General features: G+C 50.0%; 1 protein-coding gene across 1 annotated transcript in view; it reads right to left on the bottom strand.

Annotated features, from left to right (window-relative positions):
* The window catches only part of Slc26a8 (solute carrier family 26 member 8), a 56,112-nt gene that overhangs the window by 2,579 nt on the left and 40,814 nt on the right, over positions 1-12,719 (bottom strand). The window contains exons 12-19 of the mRNA XM_005360346.3: positions 12,403-12,498; positions 11,513-11,619; positions 11,364-11,433; positions 10,292-10,384; positions 10,073-10,204; positions 7,457-7,837; positions 4,704-4,758; positions 4,425-4,609 (exon numbers count right to left, since the gene is read on the bottom strand). Coding sequence (XP_005360403.1) covers positions 4,425-4,609; positions 4,704-4,758; positions 7,457-7,837; positions 10,073-10,204; positions 10,292-10,384; positions 11,364-11,433; positions 11,513-11,619; positions 12,403-12,498 — 1,119 coding nt within the window. The remainder of the gene's footprint in view (positions 1-4,424; positions 4,610-4,703; positions 4,759-7,456; positions 7,838-10,072; positions 10,205-10,291; positions 10,385-11,363; positions 11,434-11,512; positions 11,620-12,402; positions 12,499-12,719) is intronic.

Here is a 12,719-nt window from a genome sequence, read left to right as displayed (position 1 = left end):
GTGCAGAATAAAGTTACTTTGCACAGCTGTCTATTGGAGCATTTGGTGCAGAATAAAGTTACTTTTACTGTGGTTTTAGTTTGGGATTGGGAAGGACAGTCTTGCTATACTGTCTAGGCTGCTGACAAACTTGTGAGCTTAGGTGATCCTCCTGCCTCAGCTTCCTGAGCAGGCGGGTTATAAGTGAACCAGCACACCCAGGCGGCGAAGACTTGTTCTGAAAGGCAATTAACAACAAAAAAAAGTAAAACGGGGCATGGCAGCTCAGCAGTGAGAACACTGGTCTCTTCCTGAGGGACCTGAGTCTGCTCCTGGCACACACATCAGGTAGCACACAGTCCTTAGAACTCCTGCTCCAGGGGATTTGTCTCTGGAGCCAGCCACCTTCCTGTCACTGCCATGGTAAGAGACTGAACGAATGCAGAGAACCCGCGCCCAGAAAGAAAGGAAGGGGAACAATACACATCTCAACCTCCTGTGTATTTTGGGGTGATTCTCAGGGAAACCTTGACAGGGATTTTGTTTGCCTCTCTGAGGACAGGACGGAGCCTGAAGGATAATGGTAATAATGAGTTAGGAAATTGGGAACTAGAATGCTGGTAACCTGAGACTTCTGAACCAGTGTTCGAATGTTTCTAAAGTGACGCCGATCAAAACAGCATGGTGCCAGCACAACAACGAAGCAACAACAAACCCTAAGCTATAAACGTTTTCACAAAATGTTTATGTGAAAATAGTTTCTCAAGCCGGAGAATGGGGAAAGCTTACTCAATAGAGGTCAGCAGGTGCTAACATTCGTCTGGCCTTCAAGACTGATGTTGGAACTTAATACCCACTGTGGTGGGAAAGAGAGGAGTAATCTTAGATTAGCAATTAAATCATCAGGATTGCTTGACTCTCAAAAAAAAAAAAAAGAAAAGAAAAAAGAAAAAGAAACAAAGCTGGGTAGGCAGTGGCTCACACCTTTAATCCCAGCACTCAGAAGGCAGAGCAGGTAGATCTCTTGAGTTCAAAGTCACCCTGGTCTACAGAGTGAGTTCCAGGACAGCCAGGGCTGTTTGTTACACAGAAAAACCCTGTCTCCAAAAACCAAACCAAACCAAAACAACAACCTCTGACTGAAGATACCATAATACCAATCAAAGTCACCCTGAAAATTGCCACAACTAGGGAGATGGTTAAAGATCAAGGAGTGAGCTTGGGAGTTGGGGCCACTTTTGTTCTGTGGCTGTTTGACAGAGCCACCCAGCTGCTCCTTGCTTTTGATGGCTTTCAGGACAGAGCTATAGGGAAACTACCTACACTCTGCCATTGGATGAGCCAGAAAAATCTCAAGTCTTGAATTGAGGTCAGAGTCACCCTGGACTGTACCACCTCTGAAAGACCCTCAGAGAGGACCTTTTTCTCCGATGAAGACCCCAGAACCAGGACACTCCGAGACCAGGTCACAGGATGCAATTAGCAAGAGGTTTATTGAGTAAACACAGGTACCTGCGGGCGGCAAAGTCTTTCGGAGGACTTGCGTGCTTGCCAACTGGAGGGCGGGCTTTTTATAGGGAAGAGCAAAAAGCAAGTTTACAGAAGCAAAAGCGTGGTTATCGGAATGAGGCTGGGGGCATGAATGGTTTCCTCTCTCAGCATGGATGTTTGGCAATAGTCATCCTGTTCCTATCTTTATAGATATCCTGTTTTGCAATCAACCAACTTTGTTGACGCACTATCTTATTGACAGCCTGCCTTGCAGTCTTCCTATCTCATAGACATCCTGTTCTCTCAAGCACATGGGATGTTCTTACGAGAGCAGGCTGGCTGCTGATCCGGAGAATTTTTTTATTTTAAAGCAAACAGGACATTCCCCCGGGAGCATGCTAGCTGCGGGTTTTAAGGAGGGGGTCTGTAGGGTCTTTCACCTCCAGGGTAGCACCTCTAGTTCCAACAAGAGAAATAGTTCAGTTACCAGTGATTTCTAGATCCAAACATCACCTGGTAATTTAGTAGAGATACCCACCCAAGATCCACTGAGTCAAAAATGCAGGGGGCTGGGACCCAGAGGGCCCTGTTGTCCTTCTCTGAGTGACAAATGCAGGTGTTTCCCAAGGAACAAACACTTGAGAGTCAGTGGAAGCTCCGGGAGTGAGAAGGCACCTTTGGTCGGAAAGACTGTCAAGAGAATTCTTTTCTTTTTGTTTCTTTGAGACTGGGTTTCTCTGTGTAGCTTTAGAGCCCATCCTAGAACTCGCTCTGTAGACCACGCTGGCCTTGAACTCTGAGATCAACCTGCCTCTGCCTCCTGAGTGCTGGCATTAAAGGTGTGTGCCACTACCACCTGGCTAAAAGAATTTTTAAAAAGTTTTTTTAAAACATTTATTTGTTTGTTTATTTGTGTGTGTGAACACCGTGTGCTATGGTGCCCGTGTGGAGGTCAGAGGGCCACTTGTGGGAGTATATTGGTTGGTTCTCTCCTCCCCACCATGTGGGTCAGCGATAGAACTCAGGTCGCCAGGCTTGGCAGTGAGTGCTGTGGCCTGAGCCTGATGGCACTCTCTCACCGCCTGCTCTCCCCCAGCCACTAGAGACACTTCCCCCAGAGTGCACAGTCCTGTGTAATACTTTACACATAATGCCCCTGTGATGCTAAAGAAACTTCCCGTGGTACCAGGCAGCCCTTAAGGGCTGTTGACCTTTGCCCTTGAATGCCTGTGAGATTCGAATAGAATAATGAAGTCAGGCAGTGTTGGCCCCAGAACCAGAGTCAGCCTGATCTACAGAGCAACTTCCAGGATAGCCAGGGCTACACAGAGAAACACTGTCTCAAAACAAACAACAAATAACCAAGAAAAAAGGGACAATGGCATCCCCACTGAGAGGCATTTAACCATTGCTTCCTGCTTTTGTGAATTCGCCCAATCCTGTGGGGTGGGAATGAAGGGCAGAGGTCTTTTTAATGACCCTGCAGTGGGAAGGAGAAACCAGTCCTCTTGTCCAGCCGTGGACACCGCAGATGGTGTGACGGGCACCTTTGATGACCACCTTTACAAACCTTGCCTTTAGCTCCCTTCCGCACACAGTGCTGTTTGGCTCTCAGGTTGCTGTCCCTCTGCTAGCATTAAGAATGAATTCACCAGTCTAAGCTGCAGTCTTTCCCAGTGGATCCCAATGCCACGACAGTGCCTTTACCCACTGAGTCATCTTGCCAGTCCTCCGGGCAGGGGCGAACCTGAAGAGCTCTGAGGTTTATAAACAGGAGTGGGTGGCAGAGCAAACCAGAAGCCCTACGTTCTGATCTCGGTGACAGGGAGGAAAACTGTTCTGGAAAAATGAGGCACATGACCTGTGAGACACCTCAGCAAAGCCCGGGGGAGGGGGGGATGAAGAAGAGCTGGGTTCTATCAGTCTGTGTATTTTTCACTTCTCCAATTATTTTAAAAACCTTATCGCAGTACATTTTTCTTGTCATAAAAACCCAAACTATTAAAGCCCAGCAGGTCAGAAACAAAAGTGTTGACTGAAAAATAATTCCCGGCCGGGCGATGGTGGCGCACGCCTTTAATCCCAGCACTCGGGAGGCAGAGGCAGGCGGATCTCTGTGAGTTCGAGACCAGCCTGGTCTACAGAGCTAGTTCCAGGACAGGCTCCAAAACCACAGAGAAACCCTGTCTCGAAAAAACAAAAAAAAAAAAAAAAAAAAAAAAAAAAAAAAAACCCGACCATTAGATAACACTGTGCGCCTATCCATGTTTTAATTTCCCTGCGGACTCTGATCTGGGAAGCCCAAAACCCACTCAGGTCTCTATTTAGGGTTAAGAAATGGTTCAGAGCTGGGCGGTGGTGGCGCACGCCTTTAATCCCAGCACTCGGGAGGCAGAGGCAGGCGGATCTCTGTGAGTTCGAGACCAACCTGGTCTACAAGAGCTAGTTCCAGGACAGGCTCCAAAACCACAGAGAAACCCTGTCTCGAAAAAACAAAAAAAAAAAAAAATGGTTCAGACTGTGGATGTATGTGTCCTCCTCTCTCGTATCTGGTCATGAATCCTCATTACCCACAATGTAAATAATCACCCAAGTCCTGGGAGGGCAGACATGGCTTCTACTCATCAGACTTAAGACTCCTCTGGAGGTGGTGGTAAGGGAGGCTCTAGAGTCTGCATGGCCAGGAGAGGATCTCAGATCTCTAGCAATTGGTGTGACACTAGCCATAGCGATGGATGAGGATTCCTGAGGCCTCTACTGGGCCGGCTGGGGTGGGGGTCCTGCATGGGACACCAGGGGCTGTGGCAGTCTCTGCCATTCATGACTGGTCCCAGAGCTTGCTCAGCGTCAGCTTCTGGCACAGGTGAACAGCCTTCCATGAACACCCTTACCTCTCATCAGACACCCCCCTCTCCCCACTTCTCCCCCAGCCCTGAGGCTCCACAGCATCCTACCTTGTCTGACTCCGAGTAGGTTTCATGTATCACTGTCTCAGTTGCATCCATGCTTAACTCCGAGGGCTCGGGCATCTTCCTTGATAAGGCAAACAGCACTGCGTCGTGGAGGCTGAGGAAGAGCTGGGCCTTCGTGATGCCTTGGTCAAAGAAGTCATTCTTCTCCAATGACTTGACCACAGAGGCTACAAACCAAAGCCAGACACACAGGTGTCAGCGCCTTGGAGAAGAGCACTGGGGGATGAGACATACAATCTCTCATGGGGGAAGGGTACTCACTGTGACACCCCGAAATGAGCACCAAAATGTTGGCATTGTGGAAGGCGTTGCATATCTGCAGGGAGAGAGATACCCCGAGTGAGAGCACTGCATGCACCCCAGAAATGACCCACTGACTGGGTCTAACGCCTCATCAGCCGCTCACTACTTCTTCCTTCCAAGCCTAGGAGCATTGGGTGAGTGGGCCTTTAAGTACCATGGCTGGGAACACAAATACCCATCAGTGCATCTCATGTGGGTGGGGAGTGATGGGGAGGGGTGCTTAAAACCTAAGCAGGAAGACGGTCCCCATGATGATGTTTACATAAGGCAGCTCAGGATAGATGGGGCGAGGATGCTCTTGGGAACATCCTAGAGAGTGGTTGCAAAGAGTTACCCTCCTTGCAAAACAAGATGTATTTTCAGTCATGTGTGTGAGTCTGTATGTCTGCAGGATGTGCCTGGTGCTCAAAAAGGCAGAGGGGACATTCAGCCCTTTGGAACTGGAGTTACAGACAGTTGTAAGCTGCCATGTAGGTGCTGGGAACTGAACCTGCAACCTTTGGAAGAGCTGCCAGTGCTCTTAACCACTGAGCCATCTCTCCACCCCATGTTCTTTATTTAGGGCAAGTGGACCATAAAAAATTCCTACAGAGAAATGCACAGGACCATTGCAGAAGCACGAGGAAGTCTAGACTGCAGGACAGAGCTGTGGACCATGCGTCTCACAGCAGTAAGGCAGAGGGTCCTGGCTTGCCTAGACCAGAAGGCCTCCTGTGTGGGTCAGGTGTGGGTGTGAGAGAGGGGAGGTGAGAAGAGCCAGGAAAAGCCAGATGCTTGAAGTTCCGAAGCACCAAGCCGTGGACTTTTCCAAACAGGGCTGTTATGGGGGCTGCTGGGAGGATGGAAGGCAAAGGTGTGCGTATGTGAAGCAGCCATCCTGCAGGCTGCATCTGATCATGTGACCTCAGTCACTCTAAAGGAATCAGTATAGCACCAGACGAGAGGAAGGCAGCGTGGCCCCGCGCAAAGGCTTACGATGGAAAGTTTGGAAAAGAGACCACATCAAATACATTTGGGCCGGGCGGTGGTGGCACACGCCTTTAATCCCAGCACTCGGGAGGCAGAGGCAGGCGGATCTCTGTGAGTTCGAGACCAGCCTGGTCTACAAGAGCTAGTTCCAGGACAGGCTCCAAAACCACAGAGAAACCCTGTCTCGAAAAACAAAAAAAAAACAAAAAAAAAACAAAAAAAAATACATTTGGATCTAAACGGGTGGTGAGGGCTGGGCGTGGTGGAGCACACACTTAATACCAGTACTTGGAAAACAGAAGCAGGCAAATCTCTGTTTGTCCCAGGCCAGTCTGGTAGGCCTACATAGTGAGTTCCAGAGTTCCAGACCAGTCAGTGCTACACAGTGTGAGACCCTGTCTAAATAAGAGAGAGAGAGAGAGAGAGAGAGAGAGAGAGAGAGAGAGAGAGAGAGAGAGGCAGATTTCTGAGAATTCAAAGTCAGCCTGGTCTACAAAGCAAGTTCCAGAACAGCCAGGGCTAAAAAAAGTGGTGAAAGGGATATTTAAAAGGGATCTTTCTGGGCAGTGGTGGCACACACCTTTATTCCCAGCTCTCAGGAGGAAGTGGCAGGCAGATCTCTGAGTTCAAGGCCAGGCTGGTCTACAGAGCTAGATCTAGGACAGCCAGGACTACCCAGAGAAACCCTGTCTTGAAAAACAAACAAAATAAATAAAAGTAAAAGAGGATCTCAGGCCTAAACTCACTAAGTGACTGGCAATGACCTTGAGCCACCAAATGTCTTGCCTCCATCCCCAGGCACTGAGATTATAAGTGTGTGCCACCACAACCAGTTTCTTTGGTGCTGGGGAAGGAACCCAGAGCTTCAAGCGTGCTGGGCAAGTGCTCTGCCAGCTGAGCCACATCTCCAGTCTTAGGGACGCTCACAATGTTAACTCTTAGAGGCTGCTGCTGAGGAAGCAGACACTGGGCATCTCAGGAATGAGGTGCAGAGGGGCAGCGCTTGCTCAGGAACCCTAGGGAGCCCGCCTTGCACAGCCAGTCACAGGTTTTCCGGCTTTGAAAAGCTTCTCACGCCTCAGCTCAAAGAGGAGCCAGAGTCCCTTAAGAGAGAAGCTTACTTCTTCAGGAGTGTGAAGGTTTCATAAACCTGGATCCAAGTCAGAAGAGGGCATGCCCATCAAAGGAGCGCAGCTCACAGAGGGCAGATCCATGGGGGCTGGGAGGGAGCTATTTGAGCAAGGGGGACACGGAGAGAAATGTCTGAAAGGAAAAGGAAAAACAACAAAGCCAGCGTGGTAACCAGGCAGCCTTGCTGCCTGCTCTGTGGCAGAAGCAGAGGCTCTGCAGAGAGTAGAGGAGGGGGACCCTCTTGACACCCCATAGGCAGGGCCAGGAGCAGCTGAAAGGTGGAGGGGAGGGGAGGGTGGGAGGGCAGGGGGTGTCTGGTCCTCCATAGCTGTCCTGGAGTTCCACAGTGGGTGGGACAGATACTGCCTCAGCGATATTAAGAAGCACCGCCCCCAACCTTGAGAAATGAATGAGCCACGTCTAGGGAACTAACTGCTCTAGTTCCACAGACCAGGGCTGGTTCATTTCCTTCTTATTCTGATTGACTTTACGCCACCTTTGGTGTCCCCACTCTAGGATCTGAGCAACACCATGACTCACAGAATTCCACTGGGATGGGGCTGTGTGCGGGAGGGGTTCAGAGCCTAGGGCCAGGTCTCTGTGGTACTTACCTGCCTTAACACAACCGAAGCCTGATTGTCCACATAGTGCACCATGGAGAAGTCCAGGATGATGGTGTGGGTGCTGAACTGCACATCCGAGTCTGAGTAAGGGACGATGACGGATCTGGACCGACTCTGCGCTAAGCTTTCTGAGGGCTCAGGCGGAGGCAGTGAACTGGTCCTTGAGACGTTGCTGGGCAGCCAGGCCTTCTCCGCGTCCTCATAGCTCTGCCCTAGGTTTTTCTGCGACGTGGAAGACACGGTGTAGGGGATCTGCTCCTCGGAAGTGGTTTCGCTCGTGTCTATGTTGCCCAGGTAGAAGCAGCGGATCAGGTTGATGGACGAGTGGTCATGCTCCTCCTTGCTTTCATATCGCTCTGTGTAGACGACCTGGGATGACGGGGGAAGGTGGGACCCTGGTGAGGCTCAAGCGGGGCAAAGGCAAAGGCAAAGGCAGTGTGTCCCCTAGCTCCCCCATCTCCCCTTTGAAGCTTTACCTCATTGACTTCCTGTAAGGTGCTTTCTTTCTTTCTTTTTACATGCATGTGTATGTATTATACAGCGTATACATGAGGCTGAATACATCACGTGACAGCTCCCCTAGAACTCAGTTACAGGCTGTCATGAGCCACCTTCTGTGGGTGCTGGAAACCAAGCCCAGATCCTCAGGAAGAGCAGTGTGTGCTGTCAATCAGAGACTGAGCCATTTCTTCAGACCTGTAACACGCTCTGTCAGGCTTTCCTCAGCACCTTCTTGCATGTGTGCAACAGTCTTTCCTCGGCCTTCTTAGGACTACAGCCGGTCATTTCTGGGAAGCCTGTCTTTATCTCTGGTCTCCCAAGAGACCTGGGCAGCTGACACAGAGAGCAGGAGGTGCCGCACCGTGTGCGGTCCGGTCCTAGCGTGGCCTCTGCAAATGGAGTGTCACTGCACTCGCGATCACTCCCCTGCCCCCTCTTCCTCACCCTCCACCGCGTGGTGCCTGACTGAGAGCCTCGGGGTCCTGGCCAAGTCTCTGGTACAGAGAACTCTGTCTTCTGAGCCAGCACTAGCGTCAGAGTCTCTCAGCAGCCCGTGCCACTCTCTGTACACCAGAGCCGCCTGTGTTATGAGGAGCTAAACACTGTTGAGGGGCTCAAACTCATCTGCTGCTGTACTGCACTGCTCCTAGTTACTTTCCTAGTCCAACTGGAGACATGGCTCAGTGGTTAAAAGCACCTGCTGCTCCCGAAGAGGATCAGAGTTCAATTCCGTGCATCCAGTTCAGGTGGCTCACAATCATCTGTGACTCCAATTCCAGGGGATTTGATGCTTTTCTGACCTGTGTAAGTGCCTACATATGCACACACCATATATACACACATGCATACACACACACACACCATACACAGACACATACACCATACACACATATACCATATACACACACACATATATATGCATCATACACACAACCCATACAGATACATACATATACACATACATATACATACATGCTGTATACACACATGCATACATATACATATATACATACATCATAGACACACAAACATACATATGATACACATACATATGCATACACATAGACATATACATAAATTGAAAAATAAAAATTTCAAATTGTACCACTATTTACCATCTAGAAAGGAGAAAATATTAAAATTTTATGCTGGATTATACAAACCAGAAATGTGGAAGATGCTGACTTTACGACAGTTGCTGGAGAGTTGACTCCCTAATTTAATTTTAAACCCCATGAAGTGCTTTAAACCAATCTTACACATTTTGGGGGTTGAATAGGTAAGCAAAACAAGCTTAGCTATGGACTGCTAAACGTTAAAGCCATTCGGTGTGGTGCGGTGCACACATCTGTAATTCCAGGATTTGTGATATCACAGGATGATCACTGTGAGCTTGAGACCAGCCTGGACTACACGGTGACATCCTACCTCAACAACAAGGTGGGTGTGGTGGTATCCCAGCGTTCGGGAGGCAGAGGCAGTAGGAAGGAATGGGGTGCTGGCACTTGGGAGGAGAAAGCAGGTGGATCTCTGTGAGTTCAAGGCCAGCCAGGGATACATAGTGAGTCCTGCCAAAAAAAATTAATAAAAAGAAATATGTGCATTGACATATGTGCTTGAGTGCATGTGTGTGATATATGTGTGTATATATGTACTATTAAATATTAATATGAAAATATTAAAAGATAGCCAGTTGGTGAAAAGATTCACTACCTGCCTCCCAGTATTTGGGAGGCAGAGGCAGGGCGATCTCTGGGTTCAACCTGGTCTACAGAGTGAGTTCTAGGACAGTCAGGGCCACACAGAAAAACCCTGTCTTGAAAAACAAGAACAAAAGAAAGGAAGACAGACAGACAGACAAGACACACACACACACACACACTACGTCGTTGGGATCAGACCCACCCCCACCCCACGTTCTTCCACTCCAGTTCCTCTTCTACCCCCACCATCACTCCCAACCTCGCATGGCTCTCTCTCCATAGCCAGAGTCTATTTAGTGCATTCGTGTGTGTGCAGTGGACTGTTTTTTCCTTAAAGGGGATGGCTGTTTCCTTTTTACAGGAAACGGGTGGAGAAGTAGGAAGGACAGGCGTGGCTCACCCTGGTCTCCGGCTCCAGCTCTTCACAGTCGCAGAAACACCTACAGATCTTGTTCTCCGATAAATTGGTGTAACTTTCGTTAAAGAGGGTGAATATTTCTTCTTCTTTAAGAGGTATCTTCACCATGTTGACCTGGGAGACAGAAGAGGGGTCACACAGGAAACAGGCAGTGGAGACAGAGGCCCAGGGCGTGAGGGGTGTCTGGCGGGTGGTTCTCACCTCCTTTAGCAACTTGTGCTTCAGTTTGTACACATTGACAAACGTGATGGAGCAGCAACACTGCAGGATTTTCACCCCAGGGATGAGCATTGCCTGCAAGACACGCTGAGGTGGGGCACAGGCCTCTGCTCTTTCAGGGAGTAAGAACCAAACAGGTTTAATGGCTCCTCAAGAGCTTCTGGCCTAGCCAGGCAGTGGTGGTGCACACCTTTAATCCTGGCACTGGGGAAGCAGAGGCAGGCAGATCTCTGTGAGTTCGAGGTCAGCCTGGTCTACAGTGCGAGTTCTGGCTAGCCAGAACAGGCTCCAAAGAAACTCTGTCTAGGGGGGCAGGGCTGGGAGGGGGAGGAAGAGAACTTCTGGCCTCAGTGAGTTGAGGGCTAGAAAATCACCACCTCAGCTCCTAGCGCTCGCTCTCTCTCTCTCTCTCTCTCTCTCTCTCTCTCTCTGTCTGTCTCTCTCTCTTTCTCTGTCTCTTCTCACTACGTACCTCTTGCTAGCTCGGAACTAGAGTTGGAGCTGTGCTTGCCTCTGCCCCAGAGCGCTGAGGTCCAAGGCAAGCAAACACCTCCATAGCTGCCACCCCCTGCTTTGGTGTACTCTTCCAAGTCTTACTGCTATCTAGCCTTCTTCTCCCTGGAGTCCACGGTGAGAGGGCCCCCTGCTGGCTGGAGGGGGTGTGGACACTAACTGTCCCCTGGAGCCCATTGCCAGTGAGTGGGCTGCAGTGCCTTGGTGAAGGGTTTGGGGTTGAGCTGACCATTCTCCACACCCCCTTCCATGTGTGTGTGCGTGTACACTGATGTGTAGGGGGTGCATGTGTGGAGGTCAGAGGTTAAGGTCAAGAGTCATCCTCCATTGCACTCCACTGTTGACTGAGGCAGAGTCTCTCCCAGAAATCCAGAGCTCTAGGATTCAATGAGCCTAGATACCCAGTTTGTCCCAGGGATGTCCTCTCCTGCCTCCTAAGCCTGAGATCCCAGTGAGCTCGTAGGAAGTGAACTCCTCACACATGCATGGCACCGGCTTTATCCACTGAGCCATCTCCCCCATACCTGGGCTGGCTCCTTACCTCCCGATAGTCATTGATGTTTCTGTAAATGTTGGTGTTGGGGATCTGACCCAAGACGAGGATCTTGGTTCTGGAAGGAAATGGGCTTGTCTTAGGTCCCAGCGCCCTGCCCGGCCGTGGCTGTCCTCCACCCCCCAGAGGCTGAGTACCTGTGCGAACGAACAGTGATGATGAAGAAGGCAAAGACCAAGGAAATCAGCAGTCCGACGTCCAGTCCCAGGAAGATCGCGGAGGAGAACGTCACCATCCAAACAACCTTGTGGGAAAGGGTGGAGGGGAGGGAGACCGTGAAAATGAGCAGACGGAGAGGTGCCAGCCTGTCGCAGAAGACTTGGCCCTCGAGGCTGTCTGGATGTTCTCTGATACATTCCTGACATCTCTCCCTTTATTTCTTTCCTGGATGATAGTTAAATGTCTGTAATAGTTATTATGCATATTTAGTCTATTTTGTTTTGTTTTGTTTAGTTTTTTGAGACAGGGTTTCTCTGTAGCATTGGGGCCTGTCCTGGAACTAGCTCTTGTAGACCAGGCTGGCCTTGAACTCACAGAGATCTGCCTGCTTCTGCCTCGAGTGCTGGGATTAAAGGTGTTTGCCACCACCGCCTGGCTTAAAATTTTTCTTTTGTGTATGTATGTGAGTGCTCATGTTGGTGTGGGAGTCATATGTGTGTGCAGAGGTGAGTATACACGTGTGTGTTTGCATGAGGAGACCAGAGGAACTATATATACTTTTTGTTTTTCAGACTGGGTCTCATTGGCCTAGAGCTCCTCATAGGCTAGGCTGATGGCCAGCGAGCCCCAGGGATCCCCCTGCCTCTGCCTTTCCAATCCTGGCAGTCTGAGCGTGTGTCACAATGCCCAGCTTCCTTACGTAGGTTCTAGGCTCTTGAGTACTGAAAGACGAAGCCTTTGACGGCCCCTTCTAACATGTTTAGCGATGCTGCCTGCAGCTCGGCTCTGGCTGGTTCTGTTCCCCCTGCAGGTTCCAGCTCCATCCGTCTTCCCCCCAACCTCTCCACCCCCTGGCAGCTGTACTCACACAGTCGTACTGGTCCTGCCTCCACAGACTGGGTAAATAGTAAATGGTTTCGAGGTAGGGTATCACATTGCTCAGGATGATCCCTGCCAGCACAGCCTGTGAGGGAAAGATGAACCGCCCTAACTGCCTTGTTCTCCATTCAGGGACGGCATTCCCAAGTCTGCACAAAGGAAACACAAAATCTAGCCTTGCCTCTACAAGTGCTGTGTGAGTTTGTTTTATTTTATTTTTTTTAAACGAACAGCATAAGCCGGGCGGTGGTGGCGCACGCCTTTAATCCCAGCACTCGGGAGGCAGAGGCAGGCGGATCTCTGTGA

Source organism: Microtus ochrogaster, linkage group LG2 (assembly GCF_000317375.1).
Source record: "Microtus ochrogaster isolate Prairie Vole_2 linkage group LG2, MicOch1.0, whole genome shotgun sequence".
Lineage (NCBI taxonomy): Eukaryota > Metazoa > Chordata > Mammalia > Rodentia > Cricetidae > Microtus > Microtus ochrogaster.
This window is presented reverse-complemented; position numbering and strand designations above follow the sequence as displayed.